Consider the following 25,760-nt stretch of genomic DNA (forward strand, 5'->3'; position numbering starts at 1 on the left):
TAAGTAATCCTTTGTTTTTTGGTGCTGCGTGTGGGGATCGAGGAGCAGTTAATGTCTACGGTTGTTACATTCAGGGACGTAGTTAATGTAAAAGATGGCGTTATACTGTACTACCTCTGGACACAATAACTGCTACGTATCCCTGGTTTTGTGGGTCTTGGGTAAAATCTTGGCTGCACTGAAGTCAGTGGGAAATTTGTCGCTGAGAAAAAGGGGCAACGTTTCTTTCCTTGGCTGTCTGCGTTCAATGCGAGGATGCTCAGTAGGGTCGCTGACTGGCTAACAGGTGCTTGCAAGAGTCAGTGTTTGAGACCTGGGTCCTGTAAACCAAGATCTGCTCTCTTTCCTTGGGTACATCTCTTCATGATTGGTTCATTTTCTCAAAGATAACAAGAACTGACCCCTCGCTGTCGTTTCCATTTGTTGTGCTGGGATAAGTGTGTTGAATTACTAGAAGATGCTGTGCTGGTTTTGGAAGGTTATTGCTACAGTTCAGGCAAAATATTACCCTCACTTGCACACTGCTGATCATGTTTTCTTCCCAAAATAATGCGTGCATGTAACCTACCTCTGTCATTTCAAACAGTGCATAGTGCTTGAGTGCAGAGAAGTATGAGAGGCCCTAGTATTGAAGGTGTAAAGTGTTTATTTGGCTCAGATACTTTTTACAGAAAGCTGTTGAGACTGTAAATGCTGAAGAAGGCCATTCAGTGGCAGGAGTAGATGGGTTTCCTCTCTTTAGTAGTATAACGTAGGCTGAAGGTGAAGAACGCACTGGGGTGGCAGAGGCTTGCTGCTGTCCCCAGCAAAGGCATTGGCTCTGCTGCCAGCTGTGAGGGATTGGGCTGTGAGGATCTTGAGGCAGTGGCCAAGACTGGTACAGTTTTGTTTTGGCTTGCTTCTGCCTCTTAAAACTGAAAAGGGGAGGAAACATAGCTGTGTTTGCTCTATATGCTGTGGTAGAAGGGCTAATAGTATACGGGATTTAAAAAGATGTCCCCTTTGCACTGCTATTGGGTTGAAAAATGCAGCTGGCAGTAAAAAGGCAATGGCCCAGTTTTCACTTTGCAGGCACGCAGGTAGGGCTATAATAAATCAAGAAATACCTCCAGTTCTGCTGCCTACAGTTCTTTTTGTTTGGCTAAAACACAGGTAGATCGTTCCGTTACTTCTATAAATTGGTCAAGTACCAGGATAAATCATTAATACAGTTATTTATTGAAATGCCATAATGCTTCTCTACCAAGCTATTTGAATATTTGTGCTCACTCTGGCTATTGGCGCAGAACACAGGATGACTAAGGATTGGTTTCAAAAGCACATGAATTTTACTTCTGCTTTGTACATGAACATTGTGCGTCAGCTGCAACACACACGGGACAAGCATCTCCTTTCCATGCACCCTAGTCAGTGGATCTCTTTGAAGCTTGGGAAGACTAACGTGTTGTGTAAGTGATTTCCCATGTTGTGCTTTTCTGAGCATTCGGTAGAAATGTGGTCTTTGTACAGAACCAGGGATGGAAGTAACCTAGACCTTTTCCTTCTAGCACACGTATGGGACACAGTGAAGGATCTGGCTGAAAATATTTTACTCAGGAAAGAGACCTGAGGTTAACCATTGAGAGTCCACTAAGACTGTGAGAAGTGTCTTAGGACTGGTATAAAGCAGCCAGGGTCAGATGAGTGGCTCTTGAGGCTTAAAAGTGATACAAAGACTGGGATGTTTCTCCGTGGACAAGAAATGTTGTATGGTATGTGGCTGCTCTCTTTGGAAGGATCGTACTGCCCAGCAGCCCATCACGGACAGGAATTTATACAGTTTAAAATGTAAATAAATACACAATGTCTGCACAAAGCTGGTGGGTGTCTGAGTCCTGGCTGCATTGAGCCCTTCCAGGGGCTCCTCGTGGGGCTCAGGCAGTGCCATTTGCTGGCCCGTTACCCTCTGGGGGCAGCTGGGGGCTGGCTGCTAGGGGTGTAGCACCGAGCCCCACGTGCACAGGCTTCTGCTGGTGCAATTCACCCGGCAGGCTGCAGACATGGATGCATCCCTAGTGGAGAGGCTGCGTGTTGGGGAGGCATCCTGGTGAATGCGGTGGTTTTTGGAACAATTTGCTGATACAGGAACAGATGCGGGTTTCTCTGAAGTAAAACGGCCTCAGCGGGGCTCTAGGTTTTGGTTTCAAGACCCTCTGCCAGCCCCTGGAAGGCAGAATTGCTGCCAAATCTTGAAGCACGCCCCCACCCCACCCGTGCAGGGTGCGCTCTTTTTGCTTACTCCCAGGGCTTGGGCCAGTTCGGTGCTTAACCAGCCAAACGGGGCTCCTGCAGATGATTTCTGAATGAAATTAAAATCAAGTTCAAGTGTTACCGAATATTGAGGATTTGATTGTCTTGCCTAAAGATCTATTATTTGCACAGTTGCAAGGATTTGTTTAATTAAAGTATCTGTATTATTTTGATGTAAGGTTAAAACCAATTCAGGGAGAATTTTGTTTGTGTACCGTGTATTTACTGATGTTTCCCCATCAGTATTCACAATATAAATCGGTCCATTTGCTTCTTTGTACTTCACTCTTCCTGGTATGATAAAATGAAACAAAGACAAATAAAAATACCTCATAACCCCATAGTTAAAGCTTTTAAATTCAGACTTAGTAAATATTTGAACTTCTTGTTATTTAATTCCATGACCTTGCTTATGACACAAGTTAAGACAACGTTCTCACTAATGAAAGAAACTTAATGAAAAGCTTCCATTCATGCTACATCTGCATGAAAGGGCAGGAGCCCTGATTTAATTTTAGGACACATTTCCTAAGTGCTAATAGCTTAACAGCTTGTTTTCAGGCAGGAGTTGTGCCCTGAAGATCTCAGGCTACTGCTGGATGGTTTGGGTCATTGCTAGGTCCATCCTTACAGGCTTTTTTTTTTTTTCAAATTTTTTTTCCTTTTGTTTCTGTTCTTTGATAAGAGCAATAACTCTTAGACTCATTCTTAAAAAATGGGAGCTGAATGTTTGTGTTTAGGAGATGACAAAACCAAACGTTAAAAATAAAACAAAAACTTTGTTGGATAGATCTGTTTGTTTTTTTCTCTGAGCTTGCCTTTATTTTGTTGGACAATTCAGTCCATGCTCAGTTCATGCAGGTTTTGGATAACCCCATTTGATGCTAGATTTCTTTCCTGCATAGTTAACAGGGCTTTATACTTTGACGTTGTGGAGACCACAAAAATGTTCCATATGTAGTGGTGGTAAAGATAGATAATTATGGGGTAAATGTCACTAGTGGTTAACACCTCACGGCCACTGTATATGCATTTCTCTTATGTAACTGTCAGGAATGAATTTTACGAGTCCTGCAGCTATTACTTTTTTATGTACAAAGATGGTAAACGATTTTCAGATCTGCAAAAAAGAGGAAAAAGAGAGAGAGGAAAGAAAGGGGGAAGGAAGCAGGTAGCTTTGCCACTGTTAAGAAAATGAGCTCTGGTATCAGTGAAATCTCAAGAGAGCAAGGCATTGAGTAAAGACTTATCCGGCCAGGTCAGAGCTGTGCCCCCAGCTGGAGTCGCCACCCTGGAGGGGGGCACTGGAGGGGGGCGGATCTGCAGCTTGCGTTGTCTTCTGAGAGGTCTGCTGAGTGCTCAGCACTTCTGGAAACCAGGCCACATCTGGAGTCCTCTTAAGGTTTTTTACATTCCTGTTGCATGATCCCTACCAGAATTTCCAAGTGGGAATTAGACCAACTAGATTCTATGAAGATTATAGGGTCTTTCCTTTTTTATTGAAAAAGGAATTTGGAAATATCTGGTAGTTCATGCTTTATAGAACCTCGTGTAGAGTTACCACCACTATGCTGTGCTCACAGGGTGCAAAATGAGAAGCTAAACTGAACATGTAAATAATTTTCATTATATATATACGTATTTGAAGTTAGAAGATAACCCAACTTTTGGACACGTGATAGTCAGTGCTCAAGATGTAAAGAAGGTGTACAATGGAACGTAATTATTTAGTAGTAATTTCTTTGAGAATTTTGCTTTTTCAATTTTGCTTCTAGTCAAGAAACCAGGAACTTGTAAGATTACTAGCTATGTCGTGAATGGCTCTACAAATATTAAGCAACTCAGATTGCTTTTCTGTGTCTCTTGCAGATTCACAGGCTGGTATGGACCTAAGTAATACTCAGGAACAGCCCATGGCTGCAGGTACTACACTGTTCAAGTTCAATTGTTTTACTCTCTCTTGAAAACTTTCATTTTAAATGGAGAAAACTGTAAGATTTGCAGCTTGTTTATATTCCCAGGACACTACATAACAGGTATTAAAGGGGAAAAGTAAATTCTAGCATCGGAATAAAACTTCAAGTTCAGTATAATATTGGAAAATGATACTAAAGAAAAAAACAAACACTGTATAGTTGTAAGTTTTGATTAGGGAAGCAAGAATGATTTGATTCTTTTGGTTGACTGCATTTCTGAAAATATGAAAACAAACCTTTTGTGCGAGTTAGACAAGTGTTTTACTTTCTTGCTAATCAAAATATAAAACTCTATCTGATCCAATGTAATATTTAGCTTGAGAAGCATTGTTTATTTTGCTATGAACTTAAACAGTTGGATAGTAACCGTTTAAATTGCTTGATTTATTAAAAATTCACAGGATTGTTCACAGAAAATGTCAGGTTTTTTTTTTTTTAAAGTTATATATCTGAAATTTAAATAAATATACCTACCATTAAACTGGTCTGTATCATGTATTTTATGAAAGAGGCTTTATTTGAAAAAAAAAAAAAAATCACCCAAATAAATTTTGCTATAGTTAAAAATCTGACTTTCTTCCAGAGAAAAGAGGCTTGCAGTACTGGCACGTACTGCTGCCACAGCAATCATCAGAAAACTTTCTGATAATGTTGATATTTCAAAAGATATGTGCAATAAGCTGAGAAGTGCAGTTGGATTTGAAGTGGCAGTTTCCTGGACTGGGGCCAGAGTGAATAATATTTTGCCCTTGATGAACAAAGTAGAGCTGTAATTCCTCTTGCATGCTCTGAAGAACTTGCTTGCTTACCTGTTAGCAGCAGTTAGTAGAATAGAATATATTGAGTTATCTGCAAAGTCATTGCTGTTTTGTTCTTATTTGGGACAATGTCTGGAATAGTTAAATTGGAGAAAAAGTTCAGGACTTAAAGGTGCATACTCTGTGTGAGAGTTTGTGTATGATTTCCAGCAACAAATCCGCTCAGTGAAATTGCAGCAAGCGCATCTGTAAGAAGAGCATTGTGAGTACTGGAACCAATATTGGGAGTTTGCAGATACTGAGAGGCAATAACTTGGAAATAATGGAGCGTTGATAGTTACTGTTTTTAACAATTTGCTTGTTTCAGAAGGACAGGAAGTTTTGACAGACTGTAATCTGAACAAATCCCAGGAAATGGAAAGTATGGAAAACGTAGAAGATATGAAGGAACTCAATCAGTCTAATGAAGAAGCAGGAGGTAAAGTGGGGACTGAATTATGAATAATAATAGTTATGGTTTCTTTTTATTCATCTGATTATGCTGTGAGAGTAATTACAAAGTTTATTCTGTATGATAGCTCTGTTTTGCCTGCATGTCTGTAAATGAAATAATGGTACAATTAGTTCAGAGCATTTTAACGTGCTCTAAAGGAGGAACAACCATCAGGGAACCTTACATGCATTTTAGAAAGGCCACTTATACAGCATCTATGAAATATGGATAGCAAGGAAAAAAAAAAAAGCTTGTGCATATGGTGACCTCGTTTAGTGTGTGTTTTAGCACGTGAACTCTTAAAAGTAGTTTGCATATGACAAATGTGTGCATTAGGCTAGTGCTTTTAATAAATATTGTTAAGCTACATGACAGCTTTTTTTCTTTTTTTTGAAAGAAAGGACATGTTATTTCAAGTTCATAGGAAAACTCAGCCCTGTAGAATTTAAAACTAGAAGTAATCTCCTGCTTAAAACCAGGGGTGAAGAGAAGGTTGGTCAGTTTACCAAGTTAATCATTTAGGTCAAGCAGTAAATACTTCCTATACAACTCTGAACCAAGACACAGGTATGAGTAAAATACTAAAACAATGCGTGCTATTTCTAATCTAAGAGGTCCTGCATAAAGGCATACTTCTGTGTATCTTTAAAAACTAGTAGGGCCTCTTCTCTTACTAGATATAAGATAAACAGCTCCTGGACTTAAGGCAATCTTACAGGCTCTTGGAATTTGTGTGTTTTTGTATATTACGTACAGATAGAGTGAGAGACCTTGAATTTCCTCCTTGATCAAGCAGCTCATAAAATCACAGCATTAATAAACATTCCTGCCAGTGAGCTGAGCATGTTCATTTATGCCAGGTCTCAACCACAAACAGTGAAAAATGTTGCCTGGTAGAGGATGTGGTGTACATACACTGAGGAAAAGACATGCATTGTTTTGCCAGTTTCATGCTGCCTTTCAAGTACAGCATGTCCATGGCACCACAGCAGTGTCAAGACGAATTATGTTTGTGGCTTTGGTTAGTAGTTTTGAGGTAGGGTTCACGTATCACATAAATCAAGTAAATCACTAAAGGATTGCCTCTGTTTTGGTTGCCCAAGTAACCTGGTTGTTCCCTGTAACATAAATGTGATGACTTTGTTTTGGACTGCAGTGAAATGTTCAGGTTTCAGGCTTCCACGTTATTAAAGATTAAACATTTATTTACAAAATAGCAAGTACCAAACAACATAAAGCACTCAAGGGAGTACTGCACTAGCAGAAGTGGCTGTGCAGAGGGTGAAATTAATCTCACTTAGGTGTGTACAGACAGCACTGGTGTTGAAGTGGACCAGTATCTGGCTTTTCTTGACAGTCAATGGAAGGAGCATGCAGGTTTCTGACCAAATCTGTCTGCCTGCCTTAGGATGAAGTGCCTGGTGTCCCCAGAGCAGCTGCTGCTTGTCAGGACTCCACTTAGAGCCAGCAAAAGCTTAGTATATAGATGCCTGCATTGTAGAATCTAGCTTGGGCAGGTGAGTTCTGCTCTGCTTACCCTAAAAAGAGAAGTTTAATGTTTTTAGCCACAGAACGTGGAAGGCTTGAGCCTTTTCTACATCCAGGGCATCTGACATCTCTTTCAGATCCCCTAGCTGATGAAATGATCACAGCCATAGTCCACATATTTGTCTATCCTTTACGTGATTTCATAGATCACAGAATATCCCAAGTGGGAAAGGACCCACAAGGAATATCGGGTCCAGCTCCTGGATCTGCACAGGACCACCCAAAACCCAGCCCCTATGTCCAAGATCATTGTCCAAATGTTCTTTGGACAATCCAAAATCCAGCAGCTTGATGCCATGACCTCTGCCCTGGGGAGCCTGTTCCAGTGCCTGTCCATCCTCTCAAAGACAAGGTTATAAATGTCAATAGAGCATCAGTTCATTCTTTGATACTCCTTCACCTTTAGTGTTTATTCACATTATACAGTAAGTATGAATCCACTTGGTACCTCTGTGCTCCATTCTGCAATTCTCAGTACAGGAATGAGGAGATAATTGCTGGGAGAAAACTCCTTTAAATGTCAAAAACAAACAAACAAAAAAAAGCTACAGTATATCAGTGTAAAATGGCACAAAACTAAACACTTCTAATGTTTACTTCATTGATTCACATGCGTTTCTCTACAATCATTCTGATACTGAAAGCACAATAAATCTTAAATATTTAAGCGTGCTGCACTAGTGCTGTGGGCAGTGCAAACATCAGTAGGTGCAGTTAAATTTCTCCTAAAGCCCAGTGCCAGTCCGGTTGCTGCTGGATGCTGAAGTTCACGAATAATCTTGGCTTCCATGTCTTGCTGTTGCAGTTTGACAGTAACAGCTATGTTAGTCACTGAGCAGTCCTTGTGGGTCAGTAAGTATCTGTCTGAGTTCCAGATAAGTGAAACCGCACTCTGACAGTACTGCCCTGGTGGGAGTATTATCTTTCGGGGATCACTAACCCTGCTAAAAGTGAATATATAGTATTCTCCAGAATCACAGAACAGAAATATTGTCAGTATCCGTGGTGGCTTTTGGGAAATAGATTATGCCCTGCCTAAAAAACACCTCTGCCGTTTGGCACGTTGCCTGGTGCAAACACTAACGCTCTCATTACATATCAGATTTGAAGAGAAATAACACACAATGTGTGGTTCTCATAAATGTTAATCACGGTGTCCATGATCCCTTCCTTTTGTGAGTGAGCAGTTCCACTTCAGTCTTTCACAGTTCACCATTGATGATGGCCCACAACACAGAAAACTCTTTTTTTCATTTTTTTTTTAAATTTTTTTTCAGAAGTCTGCTTCTCACCACCTTAATATTTGGCTATAATGCTTGTTTTTTTGTTCATTAAGCATTTTTTTCTTTCGGTAAGCATTCGTAGTAAGTGGTAATCATCCAGTTTCTTAGACTGCACAGTTTTTCTGTGAAGCCTGTGTTATTAATGGATGACAGTCTTTAAATACATTGTGGGGACTTACTCTGAGACTTCAAACAGGAGATGGAGACTGGTCAAATCTAGATGTTGTCTGTCTCTAATTTGGTGGTGCCTTTTATGTTAGGTCCACAGAAAGTGATACTGTGATCCTTTAAAAAGGCTACAGAAATTTCCTGAATGCAGTAAGTAAACTTGTGTGTAGGGCTGAAATGTCAGCACGACTGGTGCTCTTTTTGGTGTAAGAAAATCCGCTTTTGCAGCAAGTAGTTCCATGTTCGTACTTCTCTGAGCACATGCAAACAGGCTGGCTGACATGGTCGTGTGTCAATGCTGCCACAGTGAGGGCCATTCACTGAACACAACGCGACTTGTCCTGCGATACACCCTTTCTAAAAGGCCTTCAGCTGCCATGCCTGCTAAATACAGGGCAAGCAGGCAGAAGGCTACAGTAGTATGTTAATTAAAAGCTTGATGGAGAACAAAAAGAAAGAAAAAAAAAAGGAAAGAAAAAACCTTTTTTTTTTTTTTTTTTTTTTTTTGCCTCAAGGGAATTGAAGCTGCATGCTGTGGTGCACATGGTGCATGCTTGCCCGCAACCATAAAAATACCCCGTTCCCATGGTGCTTCCTGTATCTAGTCAGAAAAGAGACAAGCAGCGAGGCAGATACATGGGGGAAGCATTAATTTCCCTTGTTCCTTTATGCGCCCCGTCACCACTACCTTCAGTGGCCAAAGTTGAAGAGTCCTCAGTTGAAAAATTCACTTTAAAAGGTGCATTCCTGCCTCTGGGAGGCACAGTCAGGCACAAGTGTTTAATTATGTCTTGATTCCCTCCTCTGAGGCAGGCAACTTTTCGGCATTACAAATGTTAGCTAGCTTTCATGGTTGTGAAATGAAAAGAAATAGAAGCCACACTTGTGGTTTATGGATGCTAATTGCTGCTGCATTTAGGTGTGCGAAGGGGGGCGGTTAAAAGGCTGGAGTGAGACAGGAGAGGATGACAAACCCTCGCCTCGGCGCGCACTGAGGTTCCAGCGGTGCTGCGAGCACACGCACTTATCTGCCTGAAAAGGAAGTGCCGTTTTTTATCAGAATATTACATCTCCCAAGCCTAGATCGAGCCCTGCCGCTCATGGGACTCAAGGGTTATCTCACAACATCAGCGGTGCTCTGCTGCAGAAGTTCACTTAACAGGGGATTTCTGTAAGTGTTAAAACCCGGCAAGGAGGCTGTGCCGCTTAACTGTGTCAGGGCTCTGCTGCCGTGGCTCTGCCTGAACTGAAAGCCGCGGCTCGGCGTTATCGACAAAAGATCCTCTCGACTTTTGTCGCAGCCCCGTGGTACTGTACGAGCAGCAGCGGGGATGCTGCTGGGCACGTTTGGTGACATCAGCTCGGTGTCACCGCAGCCTGCAGGTGACTGACGTCGGCTCACGCCGCCCTGCACCTGGAGAGCTGGGACAGAGGGAGGCGAACTCCGGTATTCCGATGGCTGCCAAGTCGTTGGAAAAGTGCAGCTATTTCTTATTGTTATTAACCCGTTACAGTTAGCAGAAAGTAGAATTCGATTTTGAGATATCTTGGTGAGCAGTGTGAGCTCTCAGATGAGGCAGTCCGGAAGGAGAATGGACACACAGCGTTATTCAGTAGGTTATGGACTCCTTTCCCTAGCTCTTTAAAGTGTATCTTTCTTCATTTCTTGTACAATGTGCATCTCCATTTCACACCAAATAATTATTTGAAATTAAAGGAGAGAGAAATACTTAACTCTTTCAGCATTAAACCAAAATCTAGTCCAGGGTAGGTGAGTTGTGGCTCCCCCCGCCGCCTCCATGTGTATCAGTAAATAAGCGAGGGCAAGGCAAACGGCCCTAGGAACTCAAATGTCATTGCAGAAAATCATCTATTTTTAGAAATATGGTCTGGTGGAAAGGAAATTAATTAATTAAGATGACTCATGTTTTGCCCCCAGACTAGGCTGCTCATTTGGCACAAAAAGTGGGAGTTTAATGGGCAGGTTTACTACTATTTGTGCTGCTGGAAAAGTATCGGACAAAAATAAATCCACAAGAATCAAAACTTGGCTAAAATGCAGCGAGCAGTTCCATGAGCGTCGGAATTGATGAAGCTCTGTTTCCACTGGGTTTGTGTCTTGCTGCTGGCTGGCTTTCAGCCGATTTTTGCAGAGTCTGCACCGTGTGCTCAACACCATATTTTACTTCTGGTACCTCAAGCTAGCTTTTCCGTGTTGTCAACACCATCTCCCCTCACACCGTGTTTATGGGCTTCAGCTCTTGTTCCTGTTTTGGTTTCTGCTGCTGACCTGCAGGAGCTGTTACGAACTTTTTTTCATTCCAAGCTTGGTTCCAGGCGTTCCTGCTGAGTGTGTCCACACCGCTCGCTTCTGCAGGGCTCTGAGCTGCGCCTGCTCCTGCTCCTGGCCCCTGCGACCAACAGGGCCAACTGCCAAAACTCCATAATTCTGTGAAACTTTCCCCTCTGCCAAACAGGATTGATTTTGAATCTTCCTGAGGGAGCACAGGGGTGCACAAGGTTCTGCAGAAGATGAGGCTAAAAGTGAAATCTTAGCATTTACCTATAGAAATATTGATTTGGAGAGAGAGTATTTATGGTCTAAAGCTCAAGTCTTAGAATCCAGGCTCTTTACTGCTAGATTTTTTTTTTTTTTTTGTAGTTGAATCAAACCATTACAATTGGTTTTGTGACAGTTGTGTTGTTTGAGGTTTTTGAGCAACATCTGAAACAAGCTCCTGTCTTCAGTTTGTAGGTGTAAAAGCTCTGCTGATATTTATCACAGATTTCCCTGGTTTTCAAATTGTTGTATGATATCATTTTTTTCTAGTATCAAATGTAAGACAGCGCCACATTGTAACGAAGACTTCTGGGAGATGAATTCAAAAAGCTAAATAAAAATATGGTTTAAAGATTTGAAGTTCAGATTTGAAGTTCATTTGAAAAAGCAGTTGACCAGAGGTGATCATGCCTGAGTGGTCATATTAGTAATAGGTCCCTTGATATAACTAATGAAGGCGATTATCTGAATTTAACATGTGGCCTTTTTCAGTCTGACTGTTAGGTCCAGATGTTCTCTGATTAACTGTCTAATTGAAGTCTGATTTAACGGTTGTGATTGTATCTGGGTTTCTGGACTTTAGGAATTGTAATTTTAGAAATGTTTTCTATGAGTGATCTTATCTAACTGTAAGAGAAGAACTCAGTTTCATCTTCTGTGGTTTTTTTTTTTTTTTCTTTTTCAGAGGGAGGCTTTAAATACCCTAAGGTTTGGAAGGATAATGTTTAACAGGTGTCATAAGCGAAACAAAATTCATCTGAGAGAGACTGGAAAATCTGGGCACTGGTAGACCCTGGAATGTGGGATGCTGTTCCCTCTGATTCAGTGCTCTGTGCTCCTGGGCAGCACTGTGGGTACAGGCAATTGAGGAAAACAGCAAGCTACTGACACTTACGTTAATTTAAAAAATAAATGAATAAAATTCATGCTAGTTTTAGCATAGTTTCCTATCCCCCAGCCATGTTGCCTCAGGTAATAACATTCTGCTTCCCCAAATTCTCTTTGTAGTGTCAGTTAAATGCATTATTTTTCACTTCCTTCCTTAAACCCTGGCCTAGTGCTGTGTGGTGCTGCTGGGCTGTTGTCCTGTTTATCTCCAGGTTTGGAAGAACTCGGTTTTGGATTTTTCCTTTATCAGTATTTTTGTTAGTCTAATTTTAACATATTTCAGTGGTCTTTTCAACAAAACCCCTAAAGAAACACTAGATTATTATTGGGCAAAAAGTTGGTAATAGATGGGAAATATCAATTATGAGGTTATAGATATTATAGACTTGTATAGGAAGATAGATTCATAGGAAAAATACTAGTATATGTTTGAATAAGGTGCTTGAAGAAGCAATTATTTAATTCAAGTGTCCTGGCTCACATGAGTTTGGAGATGTGCATTTAAAAAAAATAATCGTAATTAATTATGTAACTACATAAATTATATTGTGTTTTGACAATAGAAAGACATTGGTATTAATGAAGTAGAAAATACATATCCAAATGCTTGGGAAACAATGCCTGATTTATTTATTTTTTTTCCCAATTCTCAGTGCTGCATTTCAATTTGATTTGTTTCTATTTTTGTTGCAAGTCACAATAAAAACAAGGAAACTCATTACCATAGCGCGTGCTCTCCACAAAGGGGAATTATGAAAGTTTCTCTCCTATTTTTAGAAGTGAGATTTCCACCAGGTGCATTCTGCACGGGTTCATTTAGGAATTACCCCCTCAAGTATGCTGTATATCTCAACAAAATAGGTGCTTGCTTTTTATTCAAAACGGACGCAGAACAGCAGCACCAAGAAAATGCTGGAGGAGACAGAGATCAAATCAAAGCCACTGTGTCCAAGGAATAATTTTTGGTGAGTCGAGGAAGTGAATCCTATGGATTTCCAGTGTGCTGTAGAAGCAGTGGGCGCAGTACCTGGGATTTTAGAGCCTTGGCCAGTAGTGGCAGAAGGGTGCCCTGGCAGCAGAGCCAGGTCAGGCCCCAACGCCTTGAGCTCCTTTCTGGTCCCTAGAACTGATGTCTGCAATGGTATCAGAAAAACATGTAGGAAAGTTGCTTAGCCTCTGACTGTGTTGCCTCTAGTAAAAAAAAAAAAAAAAAACTAATGGTCTGATGTTCCTGTTATGTTTTATAACTCTCCATTGCTCACAGTCCCCACATTTTCAATGTGTATGTAATGTATAATTTAAGGACAAAAAAAACACTTAGGTACTTAGGTATAACATTGATGTTCAGTTTATAATTCGTTGGAAGTACTGCAAACCTCTCTTTATATTCATTCAGGAATATGTTTTTTTCTTTTTCTTGATAACACATCTTCCCCCACGTTGCATTAATTCCATTGTAGAGGTGTTTTTCGTAAATTTGCAGGATTCTGACTTGACTTTGGAAACTCCACTGACCTTTTCAGTTTCACAGTGTATGGCTGTTGTGCTTCAAGCTGCTTTAGGTAAAGGAATCTCACGTTCTGGGAGGGGACAGACTCTAGTATGTGTACGTTTGGGTTTCGTACTGCTATTTCTGGGGACGATTTGTGGAGATAACAGTGATGAATCATTGGTTAATACCTGTCAAATCCAGGTAGTCACAAGAATCCTTCAGTACATGCACATATAGACGCCCTTCTTGTTCTTCAGCATCTGAATCCTATTAACAGCTGTCAAAACCTGGTAAACTATTTATATGCTTTCACAATTTGTTTAATTGGATAGTTAGGAAATGGCATACAAGAAAAGCTTTTCTTTTTTTCATTTTTTTCTTTAGTCTGGCTGAACATCTGTAGCATTAGGGGCTCATTATCTCTGAATTGGCATAGCAAATCAGCAGCATCATTAAAATGCCACATTAAGATGATTAAGTTTCTTTGTTATCCAGTTGACTTTTTGCATGTGCTGAGGATTTCATGATTATGACCCCACTCCTTGTAAAACACTTGAGCAACATCACCCTTTTGTGCTGTTGTCTTTAATAGCTTCTGGTTTTTATTCTTTGTGGTTTTCATAACACTTCTGGCAAACTTTGCTTAACAACAGTACAAAACTCACATTTTTTATTTTTTTTTTTCCCAATATTTGATGCCAAAGTCTTGGATTAAATATGGGGGGGGGCATTGGTGAGGAGGGGGATGTCCTTCAGAGACTCCCTCTTAGACAGAACAGCTAAGATAGCGCTCTAGCTTGTCTTAATTGTTTGCAGTTATTGACTTTTTTTTTATTCTTGCGTTTTATAGAACGTATACAAGCACTGCTCATGCGGTGACTCAGTCTGAAGTTGCCACCACAGCTTTATTTTGGATTTTTTCCAGAACCCATTGTTTTTACAGTGTTTCAGGTGAAACAAAAATATTACTCTGGAGTATGTCTTTCATCTTGTAATCATCTCCCCAGGAAATGAAACCATGTGCATCAGCCTTAACACATCACCCTGGTACTTTGTTGTGTAAAATCTACAACTTCTTTTTTTTTTCTTTTTTTTTTTTTTTTCCTGCAGTATGTATTACCTTCATGAACTGCCTCAAGAAAAATAGTTACCTGTGTTGGACACCATGAATAGTTTTTCCTCTTACAACTTCTTTACTTTCCCAAGCATAGAAGAGATAATATCAGTGCTTTTTTCAACCTGGGGAAGTTTGTTAAGGATTGTTAAGGATACTCCTGTTTTTCCACACTTCATTATCCCTTTTCTGCTTGATGTTACAGTTGCATTCCTCTTGCTTAAGGAGGACCAGCCTGGAAACTCCCTCATTTCATTCAAATCTGTTGATACGATCTTTAAGTGACAGACCCAAACCTTTTCACACTTCTGCCAGTCTCCTATCTCACACAATTGCCTCTGCCTGCCAGCACGCAGAGCAACAGCCAGGGCTGAAAAAAGAATTTGCTTGCTTCAGACCACGGCAACCACTTGGTTAATTTTGGGCAGACCCAAACTCACCCATCTTTTCCCTGGGCTGCTTTGCACCAGTTTTCTTCTGCATGGCTGGCTGCTCCCAGCCTGGCAGGGAAGCCTCTGACCGCTAACGAGTGTCTTAGGATAGAAAAATTCCAACACTTCTTAACCCTTGCTTGATTTTTTTTTTAAAAAAACCCTCTTCCTTAGTGGCTTCTGCTGTCTGCTCTCAGTCACCAGAAGGTGAATTTTTCCGTTGAGGTTCTTTAAACGCCTACATGCAAACTGAAACGCGCTCGAGCTTTGGTGGGATATCGCTGACAGCTGGAGAGACACCGCTGCTTGCAGGGGGAGGCAGTGGTGGAAAAGCCTTGGTAAGGGCTCAGGTGCACCCTTCCCTGTTACTGTAAGAAAACAAATGCATTGCAAGCAGCCAACATGCAGCATGGAAAATGCAGAGGCAATTATTTTCCGCAGCGGAACCATAGGATGCCCAGCGTGTGGCAGTCAGCAAGTGCTTGCCATGGGGATCGCAGCGCTCGTGCGTCGTGAGCAGGAACGTAACTCGGTACAAGAGTGAAAAGTTGTGAGCTGTGAACTTGTGGTGAGAAACGGTAGAAAACGGTAGAGAAGTCTGCTCAATAGGAGGTTACGGCTAGTCCTCCACTGCTAAGCCATCACATTTAATGCAGACGAAAGGTGAGACGTTAAATAGAAAGTGGGAATTGAAATTGTGTCTGAAAGCACCACCAAGGTGCAGCTGCAGCGTGCGCTTCCTTTTACCATTCTGCGCAGGATGTAGCAAATTATTTTGGAGCTGTCTCCTGCTGGGGGGCGGAGATGGGGGTGAACAACTCATTTTTTTTGGAAAAGCGTCTCTGTTGAAAGCTGCTTTCAGCAACCAGCAATAGATTTTCCTTGGAGTGATGGAAGTTGATGCTTAAACTAATTCTGAGAGAGTGGGATCTTCCAACCTCAGGTGTGAATCTGGCAGCAGAGGAAGCCCCATTCCAGTGGAAGGGGGACTTGGGACGTGAAACAGGGCAGCAGATGCGGTTGGACATGGCACATTGGGAGGTGAAGCCTCCATGGGAGCCTCAGAACAAACCCCCAAACCTGTGTGAGCCCTCCTGGGGCTGGGGCAGTCAGTCCCAACGCAGAACTTCAAAAAACGTCTAGGACAAGGGGATAAAAACACATGATATGGGGGAAAAAATCCTCCTGTGGGTGTCACCGTCTGGGGAGGGCACTAAAAGGAATCTCCTGGAGTTTTCTACCCTTGTGTGGGTTCTTGCATGGGATGAAGCAATGATCACCCACCTGTTTCCCCCCCCCCTTCCATTCACTTTAGCCCAGAGTAAGATAGATCGGCTGGGCTCAGTGCAAGCATCAAGGCTAGAGGAGCGATGTTATCACCAAAATATTGTTGAAAATTTTGATTGCGTGAAAGTATTGGCTGCCAGATTTTTATTTTTCAGTGCTTGCTTTTATGTTGCCACCTCATTTTTGCTGTCACCCATTGTTTGTTCTCAGCATTTGATGTGGTTTATTACTCAGAACCGGAGCTAATACATATTCAGCAGTCCATGTTCTGTACTTTGGAGAAAGGACAAGTGATTAAATGCCATATTTAACTGTCTAACCCTCAGTCTGAGAGAGGAGCAGGTGCCCATGAGAACAATACTTTCAAACAGGAAACAATGTATTTTATCTCTTAATGCTTTTCTTCACTTAGTAGCTTGAGGCATAACTCAAGTTTCAGCCATAACCCAGCTCCTATCTAGATAGAGAAGTCCACTTCAAGCAGAAAAAAAGGCTGCCCCATCAATTAGTAAGGATTTTAATGAGCGTGCTGGTAATGCTGGAGTTAATAGCAGAAAAGAAATTCAGCAATAGTTAGGAATCATTAGCAGTTTATGTAGTGCGAGCCATTTGCTGATATTTTTTCATGGGAACATTATTGTTAGTAAATTATTAGCTACTTGTTCCATTCTTCTCTTGTCGTGAAGTTGCATTAATATGAGGCGATGCCTTTGATTCCAGAGTTTTCTCTGGACACAGCAGCAGGTTCAGGAACCTACTCAGGGCCGTGGATGTTGGTCTTCAGGAGTCTTCGTGGTCTTTGCTGTGTGCTTGCAATGTGACTTTGGACGAATCTTGTAACATTTCTGCATTATATTTATTTATCAGGCAATCTTTACTACCTTTACTGGTTTTACTCATACAGCAGTCTTCAATACGGGTATCAGGATTATCGAATGCTTCTCGAAACATTTGAGATCTTTCGATAAAAATTGCAATTGCAAGTGAAGATTCAGATTACTGATTGGGATTAATTGATGAGAATCTTTACCATGGGAAACTCAGGGTCTTACTGGATCAGACTTTTTTTAGGCATGCTTGAAAGTTCCACAGGAAGTTACAAGTATCCCTTTTAACATGTCTTTCTGTATTTCCAATTCATAGGAAAATCTTGTGGCACTCATTTCTGTAGGCTAATGGCCAGATGTAGAAACAAGTACTTTATTTTATATTCTGAATAGTACCCTGTAATTGCAAGAACAGAAGTTTGTCCTGTACTATGCTTTTGTAATCTGCAGAAGGAAGTTATCCATCAAAGGTAATAATAAATAGGTCAATATTTTTAAAGGTTATCTCATTGTGAGTATCACTATGCGTATATGACCTATGAAGATTCACGTCTTAACTGCATTTTTTTTTATCTCTGTGAGTTTCCGTAAAACTGTAAGGAAATTATTGATGTAATTTTATGTAATTTTTGGTAATTTTTTAAAGAGACTTCATGGTATCTGAAATGATCATTTTCTTGATTTGTGTGCTTTGTTTTACCTGCAGATGATGTTAAAGTGAAAGGTGAATACAGTGACAGAGAGGAGAGTGCTTTAAATTCAGAGCCTATGGAAAACCCAGAAGAATCTGAAATACCTTACACCTATCCCAGAGAATATAACGAATATGAAAGCATTAAACTGGAAAGACATTCTGGTTCATATGACAACATCAGGCCAGCTAGTGGAAAAATGAATTGTGATATCTGTGGATTAGCCTGCATTAGCCTCAATGTCTTGATGGTTCATAAGCGTAGCCACACTGGTAAATATCCCTATATTATTCTTGCAAGAGCTCAATACTGACAGGATAACAATTTGTAATGTAGACTATTTTTAGAAAAGGTTACCAAAATTGGGATTTCCTTGTTCTGTCCCTGACTCCGCGTGTGATCTCTGGCAAGTTACTCACTTTTCTGTGCCTCACTTCACCCACCTTTCTTCCTATTGGGATTCGGTATTAGTAAACGCAAATTTGTGAGGCATTTTAAGAATTTTGGATGAAAGGCACTATGTTGTTTAATTGTGTCAGCCACAAAACACAAGGTAGATTGGTTTTGTGCTGCCATTTCCAGTCTGTGTGCTGTATTTCTCTTTGTGCTTTACTTTGGCAACAAACCAACGAGCATCGTAGATTTTGACCTGCAGTGAGATAAGACTTCTTTTTCTAAAAACTGCTAGCTTGTTGGAATCAGCCTTCTCCAGAACACTTATTTCCATGGGAAAGTCTGTACGTTGTTTTCCATAGTCATGCATATATTGCACAAAGCTCTGACCCCAGAGCTGCATGTAACTCCCACTGAAGTCAATGGAAGGGCTGTGTGTGTTTCTGTAGGCAAAAAGTGATCGAGTATCTCATTCTTTCCTCTTCCAAAAAGGAAAGGGTATGAGGATAGCGTGATACCCACATAACCATTAAATGTCCTTTTTTGTATGTCATTTTAAGGTGAACGGCCATTCCAGTGTAATCAGTGCGGAGCTTCCTTTACTCAGAAGGGAAACCTCCTCCGCCACATTAAACTACATACAGGGGAAAAACCTTTTAAATGTCATCTTTGCAGTTATGCCTGCCAAAGGAGGGATGCGCTAACAGGTCACTTAAGGACACATTCTGGTAAGTGACTTCAAAGGCACTTCACGTGTTTCAGATGTGTGTCAGTGGGACACGAGGCGTGGAAAGCAGAGCAGGCAGCGAGGTCTGCTCAGCCTGCTTAGCTCTGAAGCATCGCCAAAGGGCAGAGACCCCTCGGCTGTGCTGGTGGAGCCCTCTGGGGAACGGGCTCAGCATCATCAGGTGGGGACAGAGCAGGGAAATCCCACCGTCACAGCTGCTTGCAGTGAGGAGAGAGCAGCCTCCGAGCAAAGTGCCTCCCTGCTGTTTTCACAAGCTCGGAACCTGAGGAGCAGTGAGAAAATGTTTTGCTGGGGTTTTCTTCCATTCCCATCCTGAGCCATTGGAATAACTTGGAGCGTAATCAAAGAGAAGGTTACTGCCAGTTAACACCTCGCTGTTGTGTAGTGCCTTTCATCTGAATGTCTTAACATGCTGAACAAATGCCAGCGGTATTTCTCAACACTGGTAGGGTATTGCATCCACTTCACAGATGGGAGAAATGGAGGCACAGGGCTGAGGTGACTTGAATAACAAGTCAGGTATAAACTGATTAACCTTAATTCCTGCCGTTCTTTAGGAGCCAGGTCATGGTTGCTCTTTGATTTGTGTATATCCTGTGTCATATCGGGGTGCTCTAAATTATGTATGTTATCTCTGCACTGCATTTAACAGGAATAAAATAAACCTCACAAAGAATCAAAGTTAAAAATGGGATTACCTTACACGAGGAAATGAGATTCTGATTTGATCAAGGACCCAGCACAGTGGTCATGACCGTCCCCCCCCAACACATCACGCTTCAGACACATCGGGGGCTTATTGTGACTGAAGCTTTTAAGAGCTGGCTTATTAAGCAGCATAAGGGAAATCTCCTTAAGTGAATCACACGAATGAGCGAACAGTAGCATTACCATTAGGGAGTATGGTCTTTTTGCACAGTACATGATGCAAGGCTGCTTGCATTCGCGATGACGTTGTGCCCAAGTGTGTTAGGGAATGTCTGTTGGTGAAGCAGTAATGAAATAATTCAGGGCGTGCCTCCAGTCTTATATGACGCACTGGGAAAGGCTGCGTGGTTATCTTGAGTTTCAAACAGGCTTGTTTTTGCTTAAATGAATTAGGAGCATAATTTGCTGTACAATAAATGCCTCTGGAAATGAAGTAAGCCTCACAAATGGGTTTGGCTTAACTTGAAATTCGTGAGATCCTTAAAAACATCAGTGCAGCTGGGACCAAAATGGGGCAGTTAGAACAGTTGTGGTCCCAGTCGTGGCACTTTTGGGCTTCCCGAGGGAAGCTGTGCCAAGGGCATAGGGCTCTGGGCTCCCAAGGGCTGTGTCTGACTGCGAGGCCTCTTTTCTGGCACTGAGCTAGGGGGGCAAGGAGGGCTGTGCGAGTCTGGTGGGCTTCACCCTCATATAACCCTGATTTTGTAATAATTACAACGCCCATCAACTTAGCAGAAATTTAAAGCATTCTCCATTTATGTTACCAGTAACCATACGCTGGAATGTCAGGGGGAGCGTGTTTCAGTGGTCCCCTGTGGTTATTTCATGCTGCTCTCTGATTTTTCTAGTGGAGAAGCCGTACAAGTGTGAGTTCTGCGGCAGGAGCTACAAGCAGAGGAGCTCGCTGGAGGAGCACAAGGAGCGGTGCCGTACCTACCTGCAGAACGCTGGCATGTGTGAGGCTGGTGAGTTTATCACATTACAGTGCCTCCCCTTTCTTTCTTTTTTTTTTTTTTTTTTGTACATTACAGTGCTTAAAAAGGGCATCTGGTAAGCTGTTAATTCACAGCCTGAGAATAGTTTTTACTACAATCATTTTCAGTAACCTGAGGGGCTGTAACATCTTATAAAAGGGTCTGGTTTAATGCATCCCTCAGGCAGCTAGTTAAAGAATGCTTTTATTTTAATCACTTTTTTATTTCACAGTTACTTTGAATAAAACATCTGAAGTACCTTCTACGCAGCATTTCTGTAGGTGACACTCACAGTATGTTAAATTATTCCTACATTAATGCCATTAAGTTGCTTATTGTGCTGGATGAGTTGACGCCTGTAGTTGTTGACAGCAGTTGTTCACGTGGCTCTCTTTGATCCTTGTTCTAAAGAAAATGAAGGGCTGTTGGTCAGAATTAGTTAGAATTTGCAGAAGCATTAGTGGCAAGATCCCAGGGCATGGAAATGGGGTGACGTCCTGCAGGTCGCTGACAGATCGGCCTGCAAAGTAGCGAGGGGTAAAGGACTTCCTTAAGTATAGGGCTGTCTTTGAAAAAGGATGAAGGTGAAATGTATCAAACACTTTTTTTCTTTTTCTTTTTTTTTTTTTTAAATTTCCCTTTTCACAGTTTCAGTGCTGCAGTTCTGAAAATATTTTGATGAAAAATAACTGCCGTAATCTTTGAGCCTTATTCACCTGAATATTTCCAATCCGAAAATGAACTTGTGCGATTTTAAGTTTCACAATACACCAGTATGTCAGGAAAGAATTACTTTCCTCAGTCAGAGAGGCGAGGAATGGTTGTGATCTCCCAAAAGATTGTACAGCCAATTCACAGCAGAGTTAAGGCTACAGTTTCAGAATTCAGGTTCCCATTTTTTTTTGATATCCAGCCTTAAAACAAAACAAAACAAACAAAAAAAACCACCCAAACCAACCACCCCCCAAAAAAACAACCAACCTTTAAAGCATCAGGCTCCCTAGTTTGGGTTGTGACTTTCAAATAGCATTTTATTTTCAGGGAAAACATGAAGCTGAGTTTTCAGAGAAGAAAAATAAAGTGTAAAATTGGATTTAGAGAGATGACAACATTAACAAAGACCATTTAATAAGAATTAAAAAATTGTGTTTGGTGATGTGATTATCAAGCAAAAACTGTGCTGGCATCATCACAAGCTAGGCCCCAAACCGGGTGTGAATACCCATTGATATGTGGTGATAACTTTGTGTGCATGAGAATCTTCACCCTGGGCAGAGTAGGCTGGCAGTCAGGCAGTGACACATGCCGCCCCCCTGAAAAAAAAAAAAAAAAGTCAAAAAGAAACAATGATTTCGTAGTGTTTCATGGAGTATCTTCTTTTCAGCAAGTGACATGTTTTTTTAGAGCATTAGTAAAAGTAAATGGTTGTGTGAGTGTCAGCAAGTTTTGATTTTCATGAGAACCCATACATATTGTAACTGTGGTTTTATGTTACAGTACATGCTCTCATGATGGCAATCACTTTATGTCCACCATGTGAAAATGGAAAACATGATACCTACTGTGGATTCCTGATCTTAAATAATTCTTTGTTTATATTCGTTTCAGAATAGCAACGTTTCAGTTATCCAGAATCTGCAGTGTAGTACTCTAAAGCAGTACAGTGCGCTTTAAATTGGCCACAGAGGAAATGTAAATTTCCAGTATGACATGATATGGCTGTACTCGATGCCTTTAAGACCTTCACGCCTTAAAAAATATTGTGGTGTTTTTAGTAGTGTAGTAAGTTTTATGAAAAACAGGAACTCCAATCTTGCTGAGGCATTTCCATTCAATTTTCTGGTATCAGCAGTATATTAGATCACAGAATCAGAGGGAGGGAAGGCTGGAAAGGACCTTGGGAGGTCATTTAGTGCCTTTTTTTTTTTTTTTTTTTTCTGAAGTGTATTACTTTGCTTTTGTTTTTAGTGAACATTGTTTTAGGATTTCTGCCTATTTATTTTCCTACTTCCCTGCATCATTTTGCATTTTGGCCCTCTGTTCTGAAGTCCTTGCAACCTTCTCACATGGAGCCATCGTTAAGTGCAAGCGTGCTCAGTGTGCCATCATCCACGCCATTAATTAAAGCATTAAACAGCATCAGGACTGTAGTTACCCTGCTAGTTGCTTTTTAAAGTGAGGTTTGCACGTTCCAAACCTAGCAGTGTGGAAATATTTGAGAAAGAAAAGTTTTATGTAACAATATTGTTCGAGTGTTGCTCAGTCCCTGATAGCGATCTCTGGTCGCGTTGTTCTCATTGCACAATAACCCACCTCTGTTCCACTCTCCATTATTTAGTGACCACATAGAGATGCTACAGGAAGCAATGCCTCTAATTTGAGCTCCGCTTTGTACTTTAGGGTTTTGTTAACAATGCCCGCATGTTCTAAAAATTATGCTCACATTTACGGTGTGAGAGAAACCACACTATGGAAACAATTCAGCTCAGGCTGAGTGATGGTGCATTCGTGTTCTGGGCTGGAAGAGAAGTGCCTGCACCCTGCACATACACAGCGGGGCGTTAGGGCAAGCAGTGCTGCTGGCTGGGGAGCTGGCTTGTCTGCTGGCGATTACAGCAAAACACAAGCACTCCTCTGTAGTGAATAAGTTACATTTTTCACCCCCAAAAAAATCTTACGAAAGTGGCGGGCAGCAGCTCTCGAACAGTGCTGAGAGCTCAGGGGGTTGAGCAGAGGTTGGGAAGCTGTTGGGAAGCAGGAGATGCTGCACTGCATCTGGAGTGGGGATTTCATCAGTCTGCAGGATTTCTTTCAGCACACTTAGCCTTTTTGTTGTTTTCTGGCTGTTCTGGTGAACCATCAGAATTATTTAGCTTGCAGGGCATCTCAGGATCACAGGCTGAAACGGGCCAAGTGCTTTGGAAGTGTGGATTTGCTTCATGACTATCCAGCTCTTAGTCTTTGAGCAAAGTGCTTGATCGTTTCTGTCAGTCCAGCCTGAAATTTATTTTTAGATACATGTTATAGTTGGATAATTAGTTCGTTAAATTAATGTCACAGTGCACAGTGGAATCATCCAGTGGGTAAGGTAATTGAGGAGGGAAACAGGGCGTGATTATTTCTCTCTTTCTTCGAGCAGACTTTGGAGAATTTTGAGAGAGATAAAATGTTTCCTAAATGCTAAATATTATTCTTGGATTGTTTAGTAAGTGACCCAGGAGAAAGAGAGGGGTGAGATCATTAAATCAGCCTTTAAGAAGGGAGAGAACCTATGGAGCTACCTATGCCTCAATGGGAGCAGAGTCTGTTTCCCCCAGGGCTGTATTATGGACACATTGTCAAGGCCTTTTATGGCCCATAAAAAGAGGTTATTTAGTTCTTTAGGAAAAAAAATGGCCATTGGCGAGGAGTAGAAAATCTTACGGTGAAAGGAAAACTCTCAGCTTTAAAATGAAATGGCAGACAGGCGTCAGGCTGGAAGATTGATGCTTACAGATGTCCCAGAACATATTATGTAGGTCAATAGTTAGTGTCTCTTCAGCAATCTCGTCTGAGTAAAGACTATTGTTACCTCTGCAGGAAGCTGCTTGTCTGCCCTTTTGACACTAATTTAATGAAGTTCCCTTGATGGCGCATAAATAACATTGAAAAGACAAGCAGGCACTGATAACGTGTAGCTTCCAGTGTGTTCCCTGGCTGGGGGGGCTCCCAGAAACTTTGCTCTTTGAGTTCTGTCAGAAGAGACAGAAAAACAGATTCTGAAAATGTCTGAAAATGTGAAATTTGAGCTTTGACAGTGCAAAAACTCACAAAGCTAAAGATTGAGGAAAGAGAAGAACTAGAAGAAAATAAGCAAAACAAATGAAGAAATGGCAAGGACTAGGGAGCTGCTGTTAAGGCATGATGAATAGTGCATTTTTCATATTTTTCTTTTTTGTTTACAATATAAGGTTTTAAATATATGGCGTTATCATTATCTTGCTCAAAGTAGTTGTGGAATTTCTTTTTAAAAAAAAATCACAACCTATTAACTACTTGTAATCTTAGTGGGTTGGGGATAGTTCAACCCTTGAAGTGCAGTTATCTGAAGATAATCTGAAGTGTTCAGAAGGGATATTCCAGTTTTTGGAACATGAGTCCTGAAATTAAAAATACCGTGACATTATTCTTAAAAGTTTACTCGGGTTTCTGGCCAAAATCCAAAGCGGATGACTATGGTCTGCCTAACTTTCCCTTACAGTTTCAACTTAATTTGATGTTTTGTGTAGTTCTGTGTACACGGGTAGGTAGTGGCTCGGTGCTTCAGGCTGGGAGCAGTTGCATTTTAGCCTAAAATGAACTTTGAGACTGCCTCCTTTATGTATTTATGTAAGTTTCTAAACACATTAGAGTAATTTGGAATAAAAATCAGACGAGAAAAACAACATGTTACTATCTTTAAGGCATTTTGTATGCGTGCTGTCTGAGTCTGGCCATCATGTATATAATAGGGTTACAGCCTGGTGAAACAGGCTTAACATAGTGCTGCGTTGAGCCCTATTATCCCAACCATCCTGAGTCATATTTGTAGTTAGTTCGTGTGGCATGGAGTATTTATGAAGCACTTTACATTTGCAAAGTGCTGTACAAACATTAACAAATAGTTCTGCTGAGGTTTGGTGAGTCATGGTTTGTGCTGACTGAAACTCATCTGATATCAATAACAGTCACAATAAACAAGTAAGGAGTGACTTTAAAATTTATAGGGAAACGCTGCACACTGAGCTGTGGAAGGATGATATTGCAGTTTTATCACTTGTACTTAGAAAACTGTATTTTAAGTCCAATACTCAATATAACTGCACTTAGCAGGACTGAAGTGACACCAAAGCATTTGGATCATTTTCCTCTGGCATTGCTTGTCTCTTATGTAGATTATGCTACATATTTATCTATTTATCTATCTATTTATTTATTTATTTAAGGCATCTAGGTGCACTAGTACCATAACAACAGCCAGGATTCTTCCACCGTGAGACCTGACCTTTCATATTACCTTGACAAAATCAGTGACCCTTCCTCATCCTCACTTGCCTCTATTTAGATATCAAACTCTCAAAGGCATGGGCAGTCCCTTAAAAGGTGTCTGGTT

General features: G+C 41.1%; 1 protein-coding gene across 10 annotated transcripts in view; it reads left to right on the top strand.

The window, feature by feature from the left end:
• Nucleotides 1–25,760, top strand: part of IKZF3 (IKAROS family zinc finger 3) — a 36,163-nt gene that overhangs the window by 946 nt on the left and 9,457 nt on the right. For 3 of the 10 annotated variants that reach the window (XM_084496046.1, XM_084496050.1, XM_084496047.1), the window contains exons 2-6: nucleotides 4,159–4,212; nucleotides 5,391–5,501; nucleotides 17,821–18,078; nucleotides 18,760–18,927; nucleotides 20,504–20,620. In XM_084496046.1, the coding sequence (XP_084352172.1) occupies nucleotides 4,159–4,212; nucleotides 5,391–5,501; nucleotides 17,821–18,078; nucleotides 18,760–18,927; nucleotides 20,504–20,620 (708 nt within the window). Of the gene's footprint in view, nucleotides 1–20; nucleotides 1,449–3,651; nucleotides 3,902–4,158; nucleotides 4,213–5,390; nucleotides 5,502–17,820; nucleotides 18,079–18,759; nucleotides 18,928–20,503; nucleotides 20,621–25,760 lie in introns of those variants that run through there. The other 7 variants (XM_084496048.1, XM_084496049.1, XM_084496045.1 and 4 more) reach the window with 6 other exon arrangements.

This window comes from Aythya ferina (genome assembly GCF_964211825.1).
Source record: "Aythya ferina genome assembly, chromosome: 23".
Classification (NCBI taxonomy): Eukaryota; Metazoa; Chordata; class Aves; order Anseriformes; family Anatidae; genus Aythya; species Aythya ferina.